Source organism: Bufo gargarizans, chromosome 10, assembly GCF_014858855.1.
Source record: "Bufo gargarizans isolate SCDJY-AF-19 chromosome 10, ASM1485885v1, whole genome shotgun sequence".
NCBI lineage: Eukaryota > Metazoa > Chordata > Amphibia > Anura > Bufonidae > Bufo > Bufo gargarizans.
The window spans coordinates 123304435-123321119 of record NC_058089.1 but is presented as its reverse complement, the minus strand read 5'-3'; the positions used below and the strand labels follow the sequence as shown (position 1 = coordinate 123321119).

The 16685-nt window shown below is 51.9% G+C and overlaps 2 protein-coding genes across 2 annotated transcripts; one reads left to right on the top strand and one right to left on the bottom strand.

Annotated features, from left to right (window-relative positions):
• Positions 1-5: 5 nt before the first annotated feature.
• Positions 6-5613, bottom strand: LOC122920352 (DNA-directed RNA polymerase II subunit RPB3). Its single transcript, XM_044269788.1, has 10 exons — positions 5466-5613; positions 5314-5434; positions 2059-2108; positions 1653-1721; positions 1523-1575; positions 1303-1431; positions 865-916; positions 564-732; positions 280-354; positions 6-200 (listed from the first exon to the last, which is right to left on the bottom strand). The coding sequence occupies exons 2-10, from the start codon at positions 5397-5399 to the stop codon at positions 56-58; spliced, it is 828 nt and encodes a 275-aa protein (XP_044125723.1). The 5' UTR covers positions 5400-5434; positions 5466-5613; the 3' UTR covers positions 6-55.
• Positions 5614-5624: 11 nt separating this feature from the next.
• On the top strand, positions 5625-12452 carry LOC122920350 (U3 small nucleolar RNA-associated protein 6 homolog). The gene is made up of 19 exons (XM_044269784.1): positions 5625-5759; positions 5835-5919; positions 5995-6036; positions 6115-6207; positions 6282-6329; positions 6406-6469; positions 6866-6984; positions 8544-8621; positions 8744-8825; positions 8900-8981; positions 9383-9564; positions 9641-9720; positions 9981-10058; positions 10130-10309; positions 10386-10466; positions 10537-10640; positions 11615-11681; positions 11770-11842; positions 11956-12452. Exons 1-19 carry the CDS (start codon positions 5668-5670, stop codon positions 12111-12113), a joined length of 1788 nt encoding a protein of 595 aa, XP_044125719.1. The 5' UTR covers positions 5625-5667; the 3' UTR covers positions 12114-12452.
• Positions 12453-16685: the final 4233 nt, after the last annotated feature.

Here is a 16685-nt window from a genome sequence, read left to right as displayed (position 1 = left end):
TGGGGTTACAAGCAAGCAGTTTTATTACAAAATGAGGGGAGGGGGGGGGGGGGGGTCAGTTAATAGTGAGGACGTCGTTCTGAATCTCGTGGCTCAGCTGTGTCTGCAGATCACTCAGCTTCCTCTTTAACCCTGACAGAGCTGACAGGACGATGGTCTCGGGCCGGAGAGATCCACAGGACTCCACATTGTAATAGAACCTGGGGAGGGGGAGGGGAGCATTAGAGCAATTCTTAGAGGAAATGTAATATTTGGGGGGGGGAGGGGTTATATAATCACCTCTCTGGCTTTCCATTGGGATCAAATGGAGCTTCTGCCTCCTCTTCATCAATTTCAGAGTATTCACTTTTTGGCCTGGAGGAAGAAACAAGGAAAGGGTGAGATTTAAGAATCTGCAGGGTCTCAGGGAGAGCCTACTCCGTACAGCGCCCCCTGTAGGGTGCAGTCAGCTGCTACACTTTATGGTCACCGAGACCAGGCAGAGTGTGATGTGAGAGCCAGTGCATCTGAGCTTGGGGCAGATAGGCCCTTTGGCCTCCATCGGGCTGGCCCCCCCGACATACCATTCCTCAGGTTTGGGGTAGACCGTGTGCCTCAGTGCGTTGTCAGGGTCGTACTCAAATGCTACTCCTGCGGTAGGGTTCCACTTGGCATGCTCTTTTCCAAACCCTTTCTTGGCATAAGCTCTGAGTCGCAGCTCTTGACCTTTACGCAACTTCACCAGGAGGATATCTGTTGGGAGATATGAAAATCTCACACTCCACCATATACCAGCCTCCGCACATTCCACCAGTACGGCCACCACTTGGGCCGAGCCCCAGCAAAACTGTGGCTATTGTGCCCGTGGGAATCTAAGCAACTCACCGTCCTGCTCCACGTAGTCATTGGGGTCGTTGTCTCTGTTCCGTGATGTCACCTAAAAAACAACGATTCACAGAAATGCTGAGCACAAGAGCAATCGCCCACCCAAGAGAGAGGGGGCCTGCCGGAGAACGTCCGTACGGCCACAGCAGTCAGACACTGGAATGAGAGGCAGGAAGATGTGATCTCAACACGTGGGGTGTGGGCAGCGCATGGCAGCTCCTGTGGCACCCCAGGCGTGGTAGGGTCACCATTTATGGGTACAGTGGCTGCACTCAGGCTACTACACACAACGTTTCCTACATGAGCAACAAACATGAAGCATTCAGCGTATTGCCCTCAAAGAACACAAGCTGGGGAGGCCATGGCAATGATAGGAGGGGCAGTAATCACACCCTGCGGGCCCGGACCTCCAGGGGGTCACAGCACCAGGACACTGACCGGGATCACTTTGTGGCTGTTGGAGATGAGGTCACGAGAGGTCACATGACGCGTCTGATCTTCGTTGCACCGTACATCAAGTGTGAACTCCACAGAACATTCTGCGCAGAACTCGTCGCATGTGCAGTCCTGCAGGGGCAAACACCGAGGATAACACACAGATGCCCCTGCCAGGGCAATTACTGACGTATGTACTGCACAGTGGTCCTGCCACACTCACCCTGGAGAACTGCAGCTTGTCCACAATATCATCACTGGTCAGAGGAACGAGGCCTGCGGATATGAGGAACAGGAGGGTCATGGAGGCACAGGGCACAGAGAATCATCTGGGTGCGTGTCCCCCGACTCACCTACTCTGTGCGCTATGAACTCATCATGGAGGACGGAGGAGTTGGCGTCTATCTGGACCCAGTCAATGGCTGCAAGAGACAGATTAAGGGCTGTGAAATCCCCCCTGGAATACAATACTCTGTGCCCCTCGCACAGAACAACTGCTGCGTCACACCCCAAGGGCACAGCTGTGGAGGAAGAGTCAGAAGTGGCCGCGTCCACAGGACATGCACAGGGAGGGTACCAGCAATGTCTTGGCTGCAGAGCTGGCAGTCACTCCAGATATCCAGAGGTGGCAGCCGCCCCGCACCCCTGTATATCCGCAGGGTCTGAAACAAACACAGGATCTGCGCAGTGACATCCAGAACACATCGCTGTGCCACACACAGAATGCAGGCCCCCCCCAGGTCACATGACCTCACTCACCAATCGTAGGAACCTCTGCAATAAAAACGCGGCGAATGGAGTTAGCGATCCTGCGGAAAGAGAAGGCAAAAGACTGTGATGACATCATTACTGGGCTCTGCAGGTCCACAGGTGGGGGGAGCAGTCAGTCGGCAGGTCCACAGGTGGGGGGAGCAGTCAGTCGGCAGGTCCACAGGTGGGGGGAGCAGTCAGTCGGCAGGTCCACAGGTGGGGGGAGCAGTCAGTCGGCAGGTCCACGGGGGGGGGGGAGCAGTCAGTCGGCAGGTCCACGGGGGGGGGGGGAGCAGTCAGTCGGCAGGTCCACGGGGGGGGGGAGCAGTCAGTCGGCAGGTCCACGGGGGGGGGGAGCAGTCAGTCGGCAGGTCCACGGGGGGTGGGGGAGCAGTCAGTCGGCAGGTCCACGGGGGGGGGGGGGGAGCAGTCAGTCGGCAGGTCCACGGGGGGGGGGGGAGCAGTCAGTCGGCAGGTCTACAGGGGGGGAGCAGTCAGTCGGCAGGTCTACAGGGGGGGGAGCAGTCAGTCGGCAGGTCTACAGGGGGGGGAGCAGTCAGTCGGCAGGTCCACAGGGGGGGGAGCAGTCAGTCGGCAGGTCCACGGGGGGGGGAGCAGTCAGTCGGCAGGTCCACGGGGGGGGGGGGAGCAGTCAGTCGGCAGGTCCACGGGGGGGGGGGGGAGCAGTCAGTCGGCAGGTCCACGGGGGGGGGGAGCAGTCAGTCGGCAGGTCCACGGGGGGGGGGAGCAGTCAGTCGGCAGGTCTACAGGGGGGGAGCAGTCAGTCGGCAGGTCTACAGGGGGGGGGAGCAGTCAGTCGGCAGGTCTACAGGGGGGGGAGCAGTCAGTCGGCAGGTCATACAGGGGGGGGAGCAGTCAGTCGGCAGGTCCACGGGGGGGGGGGGAGCAGTCAGTCGGCAGGTCCACGGGGGGGGGGGGAGCAGTCAGTCGGCAGGTCCACGGGGGGGGGGAGCAGTCAGTCGGCAGGTCCACGGGGGGGGGGGGGAGCAGTCAGTCGGCAGGTCTACAGGGGGGGGAGCAGTCAGTCGGCAGGTCTACAGGGGGGGAGCAGTCAGTCGGGAGGTCTACAGGGGGGAGCAGTCAGTCGGGAGGTCTACAGGGGGGGGGAGCAGTCAGTCGGGAGGTCTACAGGGGGGGGAGCAGTCAGTCGGGAGGTCCTACAGGGGGGGGGAGCAGTCAGTCGGGAGGTCTACAGGGGGGAGCAGTCAGTCAGGAGGTCTACAGGGGGGGGGAGCAGTCAGTCAGGAGGTCTACAGGGGGGGAGCAGTCAGTCAGGAGGTCTACAGGGGGGGAGCAGTCAGTCAGGAGGTCTACAGGGGGGGGAGCAGTCAGTCAGGAGGTCTACAGGGGGGGGGGAGCAGTCAGTCAGGAGGTCTACAGGGGGGGGGGAGCAGTCAGTCAGGAGGTCTACAGGGGGGGGGGAGCAGTCAGTCAGGAGGTCTACAGGGGGGGGGAGCAGTCAGTCAGGAGGTCTACAGGGGGGGGAGCAGTCAGTCAGGAGGTCTACAGGGGGGGAGCAGTCAGTCAGTCAGGAGGTCTACAGGGGGGGAGCAGTCAGTCAGGAGGTCTACAGGGGGGGGGGGAGCAGTCAGGAGGTCTACAGGGGGGGAGCAGTCAGGAGGTCTACAGGGGGGGGGGGAGCAGTCAGTCGGGAGGTCTACAGAGGGGGGGGGGAAGCAGTCAGTCGGGAGGTCTACAGGGGGGGGGGGAGCAGTCAGTCAGGAGGTCTACAGAGGGGGAGCAGTCAGTCGGGAGGTCTACAGGGGGGGGGGGGAGCAGTCAGTCGGGAGGTCTACAGGGGGGGGGGGAGCAGTCAGTCGGGAGGTCTACAGGGGGGGGGGGAGCAGTCAGTCAGGAGGTCTACAGGGGGGGGGGAGCAGTCAGTCAGGAGGTCTACAGGGGGGGGAGCAGTCAGTCAGGAGGTCTACAGGGGGGGGGAGCAGTCAGTCAGGAGGTCTACAGGGGGGGGGGAGCAGTCAGTCAGGAGGTCTACAGGGGGGGGGAGCAGTCAGTCAGGAGGTCTACAGGGGGGGGGAGCAGTCAGTCAGGAGGTCTACAGGGGGGGAGCAGTCAGTCAGGAGGTCTACAGGGGGGGAGCAGTCAGTCAGGAGGTCTACAGGGGGGGGGGAGCAGTCAGTCAGGAGGGGGGGAGCAGTCAGTCAGGAGGTCTACAGGGGGGGAGCAGTCAGTCAGGAGGTCTACAGGGGGGGGGGAGCAGTCAGTCAGGAGGTCTACAGGTTGGGGGAGCAGTCAGTCAGGAGGTCTACAGGGGGGTAGCAGTCAGTCAGGAGGTCTACAGGAGTAGTCTTTTGCTACTCAAAAAATAAAAAATATTTCGTATCCTCAACTGGGTTGTGAATTGCGCCTTGTGTCCATCCGCTCACTGCATGAACCCAGTGCAGACGAGCAACCTCCCCATACACCACTATTCGCACCAAAGTGGCGGCTTGGCTCCCGCCCATGGTCAACTTGGACGTCAATCGGCTGCACCAACCCACATCACCCCACGTTTTTACCGCCACTAGAACTGTACTACCAAAAAGTACAATCTAACCAAGGTGAGTAGCAACCACTCACCCTGGCTAGGAACAAGTAACAACATCTCTTGTCAACCACCACCTATGAGCGCCTTCTCCCCTTTTCTCTTTTGCCATTTAACTACAGGAGGGGGAGAGCAGTCAGTCAGGAGGTCTACAGGGGGGGGGGGAGCAGTCAGTCAGGAGGTCTACAGGGGGGGGGGGGAGCAGTCAGTCAGGAGGTCTACAGGGGGGGGGGGAGCAGTCAGTCAGGAGGTCTACAGGGGGGGGGGGGAGCAGTCAGTCAGTCAGGAGGTCTACAGGGGGGGGGGAGCAGTCAGTCAGGAGGTCTACAGGGGGGGGGGAGCAGTCAGTCAGGAGGTCTACAGGGGGGGGGGGGAGCAGTCAGTCAGGAGGGGGGGAGCAGTCAGACAGGAGGGGGGGAGCAGTCAGTCAGGAGGTCTACAGGAGGGGGGGAGCAGTCAGTCAGGAGGTCTACAGGAGGGGGGGAGCAGTCAGTCAGGAGGTCTACAGGAGGGGGGGAGCAGTCAGTCAGGAGGTCTACAGGGGGGGGGGGGGAGCAGTCAGTCAGGAGGTCTACAGGAGGGGGGGAGCAGTCAGTCAGGAGGTCTACAGGAGGGGGGGAGCAGTCAGTCAGGAGGTCTACAGGAGGGGGGGAGCAGTCAGACAGGTGGGGGGAGCAGTCAGTCAGGGGGTTTGTTCTTACGCTAGGTCCGTGTTCTCCACCACAAATTTCACGTTTTCTTCGGTGAGCTCCGTTATCCGAACAGTAGGCTGGTTGGCGTACGGCATCTTTAGAACCAGAGGACCAAAACCGGAAGTGGGAGGAGGATAGAGCGCTCACAGGAGGAAAAGAAGGAGGATAGAGCGCTCACAGGAGGAAAAGAAGGAGGATAGAGCGCCCGCAGGAAGAAGAGAAGGAGGATAGAGCGCCCCTAGGAGGAAGAGAAGGAGGACAGAGCGCCCACAGGAGAAGGACTGGGACAGAGCGCCCGCAGGTGGAGGATAGAGCGCCCACGTGAGAACAGACGGAAGTGACGTCTCGCAGCTGTGGAACAGCATGGCTGAGTTTGTGCAGCGCCGGGTGGAGAACCAGATTCCCGAGCTCCAGCAGCTGGAGAGAGTCGGTCTTCTGACCGGGAAGGAAGCCAGGTGAGGCCCGGGATACCGGCTCCTGCGGGGCCCCTCCTCTGCTCATTCCGGGTCCCTAACCTCTGTTCTCTGCAGGGCGGTGATCAGGAAGGTGACGGCGCTGGAGTATAAGCTGAAGAGGAGGACCGCGGAGAAGGAGGACTACCTCCAATACATCCAGGTGAGTGTCTGGTGGGAGTGATCCTCCGCAGCCCCCTCGCCTTCCGCCCTCACCGCCCCTCTCTCTGCCTTACAGTATGAGATAAACTACCTGGAGCTGCTGAAGAAGAGGCGTCAGGTAAGTGGTCACATGGTCAGCGGCTCTGCAGGGGCGGGGTCAGTGACAGCCGGTGATTGGTCAGTCTATTCCCTTCAGCGCATTGGATACGCCTTTAAGAAGGAGGAGATTGAGTACGTCATCCTGCAGCGGATCCATGAGCTCTTCAGACGTGCCACCAACAAGTGGAAGGTAAGTGATGCCGAGCCTGCTGGGAGTGGTAGTCTTCCTGGTGGGAGTCTGATCCCCCTGCTTTTGTCTTGTAGGAAGATCTCCAGCTGTGGCTGTCTCATGTGGCCTTCTGTAAGAAGTGGGTGAGTGTCTCCACCATCTTGCTGCTCAGCGGCCGCCCGCCGTGTAGACTCTGACTCTGCCGCTTCTCCATTTCAGAACTGCAAGAATCAGCAGAGCCGCATCTTCTCCTCCCTCCTGGCCGTGCACCCCGATAAACCAGGTACCCCTGCGCCTCATGGAGCACGCCCCTCCCCACCTCCCAGAGCACGCCCCTGCGGAACCCCTCCTGCCTAAAGCCTGTTTCACACCAGTGAGTCCAGTACAGGAATCTAGCTCCGTGTGGGAGGGTGACCCTCCGTTCTGGACTTGCAGGAGCACACGGCATTATACTGATTTTAATGCTGTGTGTGTCTGCCTGACCTTACTGCTATATAATGCTGTCAGTATGATCCCGTAGCAGTAAGGTCAAGCAGAGGCACACAGCATTATAAATCAGTATCATGCCCTGTGCTCCTGCAAGTCCGGAACGGAGAGTCACCCTCCCACACGGAGCGAGATTCCTGTACTGGACTCGCTGGTGTGAAAGAGCCCTAAACCTCGCTCTCATCCCTTCTAGCCCTATGGATCATGGCAGCAAAGTGGGAGTTTGAGGATCAGCTGTCGTCTGAGAGCGCTAGACAACTATTCCTGCGAGCCCTGCGCTTCCACCCAGACTCCGCCAAACTGTACCAGGAGGTGAGTCTATGACCCAGGGTCACCTAATGCATCGGGCACACCCTGCCACACATTGTACATAGGAGCAGTATTATAGCAGTTATATCATTGTACATAGGGGGCAGTATTATAGTAGTTATATTCCTGTACATAGGAGCAGTATTATAGTAGTTATATTCTTGTACATAGGAGGCAGTATTATAGTAGTTATATACTTGTACATAGGAGCAGTATTATAGCAGTTATATTCTTGTACATAGGAGCAGTATTATAGTAGTTATATACTTGTACATAGGAGCAGTATTATAGCAGTTATATTCTTGTACATAGGAACAGTATTATAGCAGTTATATTCCTGTACATAGGAGCAGTATTATAGTAGTTATATTCTTGTACATAGGAGCAGTATTATAGTAGTTATATTCATGTACATAGGAGGCAGTATTATAGTAGTTATATTCTTGTACATAGGAGCAGTATTATAGTAGTTATATTCTTGTACATAGGAGGCAGTATTATAGTAGTTATATTCCTGTACATAGGAGCAGTAATATAGTAGTTCTATTCTTGTACATAGGAGGCAGTATTATAGTAGTTATATTCTTGTACATAGGAGCAGTATTATAGTAGTTATATTCTTGTACATAGGAGCAGTATTATAGTAGTTATATTCTTGTACATAGGAGCAGTATTATAGTAGTTATATTCTTGTACACAGGAGCAGTATTATAGTAGTTATATTCTTGTACATAGGAGCAGTATTATAGTAGTTATATTCTTGTACATAGGAGCAGTATTATAGGAGTTATATTCTTGTACATAGGAGCAGTATTATAGGAGTTATATTCTTGTACATAGGAGCAGTATTATAGTAGTTATATTCTTGTACATAGGAGGCGGTATTATAATAGTTATATTCTTGTACATAGGAGCAGTATTATAGTAGTTATATTCTTGTACATAGGAGGCGGTATTATAGTAGTTATATTCTTGTACATAGGAGCAGTATTATAGTAGTTATATTCTTGTACATAGGAGCAGTATTATAGTAGTTATATTCTTGTACATAGGAGCAGTATTATAGTAGTTATATTCTTGTACATAGGAGCAGTATTTTAGCAGTTATATTCTTGTACATAGGAGGCAGTATTTTAGCAGTTATATTCTTGTACATAGGAGCAGTATTATAGTAGTTATATTCTTGTACATAGGAGGCAGTATTATAGTAGTTATATTCTTGTACATAGGAGGCAGTATTATAGTAGTTATATTCTTGTACATAGGAGCAGTATTTTAGCAGTTATATTCTTGTACATAGGAGCAGTATTATAGTAGTTATATTCTTGTACATAGGAGCAGTATTATAGCAGTTATATTCTTGTACATAGTAGCGGTATTATAGTAGTTATATTCTTGTACATAGGAGGCAGTATTATAGTAGTTGTATTCCTGTACATAGGAGGCGGTATTGTAGTAGTTATATTCCTGTACATAGGAGGCAGTATTATAGTAGTTGTCTTGCCTCTGTAATGTAGCACACCATGTATAATCCATCGTCTGACCGCGGCTTTTCCTCTTAGTATTTCCGGATGGAGCTGATGAATGTCGAGAAGCAGAGAAAAGAGAGAGAAGATTTGGGACAGACACTGACGGACATTGTAAGCTCTGCCCCCCCCCTTGCGCTGTAGTTTGTACCCCCCGGTGATATGTACAGGATTCACCCCCTTGGAGATGATTTGCCTGCAGTCTATATAAGGGCCCCGTGTGTCTCTCCTCTCAGGGGGAAGCCTCGTACTCGGATGAGATTCTGCGTGGAGGACTGGTCCGTGTGGTCTATAAATCCGCTGTGCAGAAGATTAAAGGTGAGCTCGGGTCCGTGTGAGGGTGGCGGAGGGTGCAGGAGGCTCATGTGACCAGCGTCTCCTCCTCATTCCAGGGGCCGAGTTCCAGCTCTCACTTCTTTCTATCGCCAAGAAGTTTAACTTCACTGAAGATCTGCAGAAGGACATTTTGTCTGAGTGAGTTACCTCCGGCTTGTTCAGGGAAATATGAAGGCAAGCGCGTCGGACCGCAGGACATATTGTCTTCATAACCTCCTCCTTATTGTTGGGGGGTGGGGGGCGGCCATTACTCTGGTACACACTACAGTATGTGACCACCAGTGGGTCGGCATTCTAGAAGTAGACTATAGATTTAAGGATAATGCCTGGATCTGTAAAGAGTTGTCTTGTTGATATGAAGGGTTTTTCCCTAGGGATGATGGGAGGTATTGTCCCTTTTGCTTTTAGATGAACACCACTGTCATCTACTACCGTGTGTTCTCGATATAACGGTTATCACTGATCGTTCTGGTTTCCACCTGCATCTACTCCCATCATGCCTCAGGGTGGGGACAGGGACTGATGATGTGCCGCTTCAGCTTGCAGGCTCTCCATGCAGAGGACCCCCTCACCTGGGACTTTCTGGCCCGACAGGAGTTGTCCGCCAAGCCGTTACCCTCAGCGGAGTACACGTCCAAACAGACAAAGGCACAAGAGCTGGCACGACTGGAGGAGCAGAGCAGCCGTGTGTATGAGACGGCACTAGGCTCTCTGCAAACAGGTGATGGTGACGAAGTGATTGTGTAAGCCACCATTTGGCCGGCGCTTCTGCTGACCCTGCCATATTTCGTCTCCAGAGTCCATGTGGGAGCTATATGTGTCCTTCTGTCAGGAGAGATACAGGCGGCAAACCAACAGCAAAGAGCTAAAACAGCAGGTATGTTGTGAAGGACCCAAACATCAGTCTTCACCGAGGCTCTAGCATTCTATTCCTGGCCCAGGAAATACAGGATGACTAGAGACTCCTCTCTACAGCCAGGAAAATGTGAGTGGTGACATTGACTACATTTGAGCTGACCATACTAGGACTCCCATGTCCACAGCTGAGGGTTGGGGTTCAGGGGTTCTCCGCTATCTGCAGGAGATCTGGTACAGACTGATTTGTGAGCTCTTGTGACGTCTATCCTATGTTTTCAGAGGCAGGACAGGCTGCTGTCCACTCTTCAGAAGGCCCATGATGCTGGCCTCTTACCACAAGCAAGATACCATGACTGGGTGAGCAGAGGTGAGATGTGCGGGAGGGGTGGAAGCTGGTGACAGGGCTTGATTGTGATGTGGCCTTTTAGGTCTCCTTACTCATGGCGCTGGAGCAGGGGCAGGTGGCAGCAGAGGTACTGGCAGCAGCTACAGACAGGTTCCCTGGGTCTGTGGACATGTGGAAGAAGAGACTGGAGACTCTGATGACCCTGAAGTCTGAGAACGTGGAGCAAGTCTTTGAGAAAGCGCTGACCCTGGTGAAGATGCAGGTACTGGGAAGAAGGGGGTGTCTGCTGTGGTGGACATGATCGTCATGGCAGCTCACGGCCTCCATGTTTGTTTTAGGACACTTTGCCTTTGTGGACATTGATGGTGGAGTGGAGTGAGAAGGAAAGGGATGAGGAAGCCACAAAGTCCCTGTACCAGGTAAGTGCACCCCATCCAGCCGCACCGCCACCAGTCAAAGCCACCAATCCTGACCTGTGATCCTCTACAGAAACTCGTCCTCAATCCAGTGACCACCAGGACCATGAAGGTGAAGTACCTGGACTGGGCCTACAGGACACAGGGCTACAATAGAGCAAGGAAGGTGTTCAGCTGGTGAGTGGTGGGCAGCAGTTCATATCCGCTCCCATTCCCCTATAGCCTTTCCTGCGTGCTTTCACCTCCCCATGTTGTGTGCCTCCAATCCTTCCCGGAGTTGCTTCTGTCATCCCTCTGCTTGTCTCCACAGAGCAGCCCCATGTCTCTTCCTTCTCTGGGTGGCCCCCTCTTGTGTGCCTCCTCCTTCCCCAGGCGGCCTGTCACCCCTCTGTCTCCAGAGAGCGGCCTCCATGTCCCCACATTCCATATGTTGCTGCTTCCCCATTTTGTGTGTCTCCACTTTCCCCCGAGTTGTTGTTGCCGCCATCCCTCTTCCTGTCTCCACCTTCTCCGGGCTGCCCCCTCTTTGTGTGCCTCCGCCGGCCCCACGCCTCCGCCTTCCATATGTTGCTCCTTCCCCGTTGTCTGTGCCTCCGCCTTCCCTGAGTTGCTCCTTTCCCGTTGTCTGTGCCTCCGCCTTCCATATGTTGCCCCTTTCACGTTGTCTGTGCCTCCGCCTTCCCAGTGTTGCCCCTTTCACGTTGTCTGTGCCTCCGCCTTCCCTGAGTTGCCCCTTTCACGTTGTCTGTGCCTCCGCCTTCCCAGTGTTGCCCCTTTCACGTTGTCTGTGCCTCCGCCTTCCCAGTGTTGCCCCTTTCACGTTGTCTGTGCCTCCGCCTTCCCAGTGTTGCCCCTTTCACGTTGTCTGTGCCTCCGCCTTCCCTGAGTTGCTCCTTTCCCGTTGTCTGTGCCTCCGCCTTCCCTGAGTTGCTCCTTTCCCGTTGTCTGTGCCTCCGCCTTCCATATGTTGCCCCTTTCACGTTGTCTGTGCCTCCGCCTTCCCAGTGTTGCCCCTTTCACGTTGTCTGTGCCTCCGCCTTCCCTGAGTTGCCCCTTTCACGTTGTCTGTGCCTCCGCCTTCCCTGAGTTGCCCCTTTCCCGTTGTCTGTGCCTCCGCCTTCCCTGAGTTGCCCCTCTTCTTCTTCTTCTAGTTTACAGGAAAATCGTCCTTTCTCGGAGGATTTCTTCACCAGGATGATTGACATAGAGAAGGAGCAGGTGGGTGGTGTGGCCTGTGCGGGCCGCCTGGGTTATGCAGGGATTTCTGCTCTTCAGCACTTACTTCATCTTTCCTTGTCACAAATAGGAGAAGAGCAAGATGGTGAATTTGAGAGAGTACTATGAGCGGGCACTGAGGGAGTTTGGTGCCACACAGCCAGGTCAGTGTCCTGATACCCTCCCAGCTCTGCTGTATGAGGAGCGCCTCCTAGTGGCCAGCAGGTGTAAGGTCTGTATTTGGAGCTGGGCTGACAGCAGTTTCTTTCCTCCTCAGACCTCTGGCTGTCCTATATCAGAGAAGAGCTCGGCCATGGGGAGGGGAAGCCGGAGAACTGTGGCGCCATCCACTGGAGAGCCATGAAAGTGCTGCAGGGGGCCGACGTGGAGGTGTTTGTTAGTAAATACACACTGCTGCAGAGCGGACACTTATGATGTCACGTCCACACCATGTTCAACTATCTGCTTGCTGTCAGTGAGTGGAAACTTTCCTTGTTCTGGAGATTCAGCTAGAGCTGATGGTTTGTTACTGTGTTATTAATCTCTCCATTGGGGGGTTCACATTACTGAGATCCTGGTCAGTGCTGAGTCTATGGATGAGCAGTGGGTTGTATCTTCCAGGTGTGAACAGACCGGTCATCTCTCATATGGAACATTGTACAACAAAACTTTATGTCCAGGGGCCCCGGACCCTATGAGGTTATTTTTTGTCTTTTTTATGCTATCAGTTACTTCTCTGGACTTCAGGAATAAAATAAAAATCTGCACAAGAAACGTGTTTTTGGCCACAGAACGGGGCGGTGACTCTGCCGTTTTGGGGTTATTGCTCTTTATATCTTAAGTCCTGAACTCTTCATGTCACAGGAGCCGCACAATGTAAAGGGTAGAAACCGCCAGCTGTGTCCCCACCCCATAAACTGCGGTCCCAGGAGATGAAGAATTCTCCCTATGGATGATGGGAGTATTTGCACACATTAGTTACCAGCAGCTGCTTGAGAACCTAAGGTGTGTCTGGGCCTTCTGGAGAAGCTACACCGACCTGGACCACGCGGTGTAAGTGTTCCTGTAATACCCTGGACTAGGGGATGTGATCATTTATTGGAAAACTATGGAGAGTCTCCCCCATCGCTCTGACCCTTTACAAAGGAGAATCCATCCTCAGCAGGACATTGGGTAAAAGTGTGAGGCAGCGGCTTCTAGTCTCTGTCGCCCCCTCTGCAATGGAGACGTTTGCTTTAGAAAAGCTGCAGGAACTGACACTTATCAACTTGGGGAAAACTCTTATCTGACTGATTTTTCTGCCACACGTAACGGCGTCCTGCAATATGGTGAGCACTGTGTAGAACAAATTCGTTCACACCGGGTTTTCTCAGCTGTGCATAGGGTTCCCACCCCAGAATATAGAATAATAAAAAATGACAGCAATGAGAGGTATTCTTTGATCGCAGTTTATTTTTTGCAGGTAATGTGCGACATTCATGTGTGAACGCGTTTTCGGCTATATATTAGCCTTCGTCAGACACTATGGAATACAGAATAATAGTGTCATATATATATACACAAGGTTATATACATTAATTCATGTAATACACCATTGGCGACACTAAATCAAGAAAGGAAAAATGAATAAACAAGTAAAATAAAGTAAAGTAAAAATGGCCAGCAGATAATTAATGAGAAATCAGCCTGATATGAAGTTTCAATTCTGTAGCTACACAATATTATGCTGGTATACAACGTTGGATATACATGACGTCGCAATGATTCCTGAAGGATCAATTTAAGGAAAAAACCGAATCTAAGCAGAGTCCTAATTGAAGTATGATGTCCATTCTAATAGGTTATCGACTAAAATAGGTATGGTAATATGGACAGTAGTACCATACCTATTTTAGTCGATAACCTATTAGAATGGACATCATACTTCAATTAGGACTCTGCTTAGATTCGGTTTTTTCCTTAAATTGATCCTTCAGGAATCATTGCGACGTCATGTATATCCAACGTTGTATACCAGCATAATATTGTGTAGCTACAGAATTGAAACTTCATATCAGGCTGATTTCTCATTAATTATCTGCTGGCCATTTTTACTTTACTTTATTTTACTTGTTTATTCATTTTTCCTTTCTTGATTTAGTGTCGCCAATGGTGTATTACATGAATTAATGTATATAACCTTGTGTGTATATATATATATATATATATATGACACTATTATTCTGTATTCCATAGTGTCTGACGAAGGCTAATATATAGCCGAAAACGCGTTCACACATGAATGTCGCACATTACCTGCAAAAAATAAACTGCGATCAAAGAATACCTCTCATTGCTGTCATTTTTTATTATTCTATATGGTGAGCACCGACACGGAAAGCCTCATTCACACGTCCGTGATTTTGAGCCAAAACCAGGCGCAGATCTTTCCCTTATACTTTATGGCTGGTTTCAGACGAGCAAGTGCCACATGTCGGACTTGCAGCAGCTCCCGTCCGGACCTCCCAGCACGGCCGGCGTCGCATAGCATCATAAATCAGGATAATACTATGTAACCCTAACAGTTCTGGAATGTATTGTATAACATGGCCAGCATTTTGTCAGTGTTATACACTACATTCCAGAACTTTAAGGCCTCTTTCACACTGGCGTCATGTTTTAGGGCCGGATAAGATGCGGGAAAATGCAAAATTTTTCCGCTCAAGTGCAAAACATTGTAATGCGTTTTGCACACGCATGAGAAAGATCTGCATGTTTGGTAACCAGACTTCTTCACAGAGTTTGGGATCGGTGTTGTGAAGATTTTATTATTTTCCCTTATAACACGGTTATAAGGGAAAATAATAGCATTCTTAACACAGAATGCATAGTACAATAGCACTGGAGGGGTTAAAAAAAATTAAAATAATTTAGCCGGTATCTCTTCTGTCTTCATCTTTGCTGTGCACAGGAATAGGACCTTAGATCATGTGATGAGCGCAGTGATGTCACCACAGGTCCTTTTCCTACTGCACAGCAAAGATGAATACAGAAGAGATACCGGCTGTGCGAACAAGTGGATTAAGGAGAGTTAAATAAAAAAAAATATTTTTAACCCCTCCAGCGCTATTGTACTATGCATTTTGTATTCAGAATGCTATTATTTTCCCTTATAACCATGTTATAAGGGAAAATAATAATGATCGGGTCTCCATCCCGATTGTCTCCTAGCAACCGTGCGTGAAAATGGCACTGCATCCGCTTGTGGTTTACACGCAGCCCCATTCACTTCTATGGGGCCTGCGTTGCGTGAAAAACGCACAAAATAGAGCATGCTGCGATTTTCACGCAACGCACAAGGGATGCATTAAAATCACCGCTCATGTGCACAGCCCCATAGAAATGAATGGGTCCGGATGCAATGCGTTCACCTCACGCATTGCGCCCATGTGAAAGAGGCCTAAGGGTTACATAGCATTATAAATCAATATAATACTATGCGACCCCGGCAGTGCTGGGAGGTCAGGAGCTTCCGCAGACACGCAGCGAGTCCGATGTGAAACCAGCCCATGTCTGTGAAGCGCCAATCCTGGTTTTGTCCCTCAAACAATTATGGAAAACACTGATGTGTGAATCCGGCTTAAAGAGGACTGTTAGGGCTGTTTCACACGAGCGGATGCCGTGCGTGACATCCGCTCCGTGAATGACAGCCAAGACCCGATGCGGACAGCAGAAGCACGGAGCAGTAACATGATTGATAACGCTCTGTGCCTCTCTGTGACCTCTTTACTACGAAATCACAGCAACAACTTTATCTCACTGTGATTTCGTAGTAAAGAGGTCACAGAGAGGCACGGAGCATTGTCAGTCATGTTACTGCTCCGTGCTTCTGCTGTCCGCACCGGGTCTTGGCTGTCAGTCACGGCATCCGCTCGTGTGAAACAGCCCTTAATGTATTTATATTATTATTTTTTTTTTGTGTAAGTATCTTTTTACTTGTGGGGTATGCTCTGCGGATTCCTCAATCATTGTTTAAATACCGCTCACTTGCCCCTCTGCAGGAGAAGACGCCAGGGTTTCTGCTTCTCCATGGCTGTGCTGTGGTCCTGTCGCAGCAGAGCACGTCACAGCCACGGAGGAGACACCCATTGAGAAACCTGGGCGTCTCCTCCTCCCTGTACCGATGCTCAGTATTAATGTACTGGGTGTAAAAACTGCATGCGGGCAACTGAGGGGTATTTGGGAAAAAACAGTGGAGCGTACCCCGCAAGTAAGGGTACTTATTAAACTAAAAAAATTAATACATGAAAGAGCCTCTTTAACAAATGTAAGCTCTGTTACCCATTTAGAGGGCAGAAGCTGGGGCGTGGAGACTAGAGGCAGGCTGAGAAGCCCTGCATCATACTGCATAGTGTCATAGAGTCTACCAGTTTTATCCTGATGGTGCCATGTATACACTACAGCTGGTAGTATATACTACTAATAATTATCCTTCCAACAAAAAGGGCTGTGGTCACTGTGTAGACAAGAAGTATCTAGTTATACCAAGCCTCGTCCTGCTCATGTCCCCTAGCACCGGGGGGGGGGGGGGGGGGGAAGGAAGAGACATGGCTGCGGCCTGAGACAACAGTGCTTGGCTTTTCCAATTGTGATATCTGATAAATTGGTGCAAATATCAGACACACAAGGAGATGAGGTTTGGTTTTGCTGAATCTTTTAGGATTCTGGGTTTAGTGGCCCTTTCAGGATGGGCTCCTTCAGTGCAGTCAGGGGGCCGCAGCATCTCCAGTGTTTACATCGGGTTGCAGGCAGAACGCTGTACCTATAGGAGCCCGACAACATGGGCGTTCTGACTACCCGAGCAGCCTGCTGTAATCAGTTGGGTCTCACCCATCTCATCGTGACGGCCTGTCCTAAGAGCGAGGTAGCAGTAAGACTATGTATAAGGGCTCATGCACACGACCGCATGTATTTTGCGGTCCGCAAAAAATACTGATGACGTCCGTGTGCAGAACGGAACAGCCGGCC

What these genes read in the sequence shown, in the direction of transcription:
- LOC122920350 (XM_044269784.1), top strand. Translation starts at nt 5,668, where the DNA reads ATGGCTGAGTTTGTGCAGCGCCGGGTGGAGAACCAGATTCCCGAGCTC. An exon ending in GTGCCACCAACAAGTGGAAG is followed by an intron (nt 6,208 to 6,281) that starts GTAAGTGATGCC and finishes TTTGTCTTGTAG; the next exon opens with GAAGATCTCCAGCTGTGGCT. An exon ending in CCACAAAGTCCCTGTACCAG is followed by an intron (nt 10,467 to 10,536) that starts GTAAGTGCACCC and finishes GATCCTCTACAG; the next exon opens with AAACTCGTCCTCAATCCAGT.
- LOC122920352 (XM_044269788.1), bottom strand. Translation starts at nt 5,399, where the DNA reads ATGCCGTACGCCAACCAGCCTACTGTTCGGATAACGGAGCTCACCGAA. An exon ending in TACCCCAAACCTGAGGAATG is followed by an intron (nt 355 to 563) that starts GTATGTCGGGGG and finishes TTCTTCCTCCAG; the next exon opens with GCCAAAAAGTGAATACTCTG. An exon ending in CCCAATGGAAAGCCAGAGAG is followed by an intron (nt 201 to 279) that starts GTGATTATATAA and finishes CCCCCTCCCCAG; the next exon opens with GTTCTATTACAATGTGGAGT.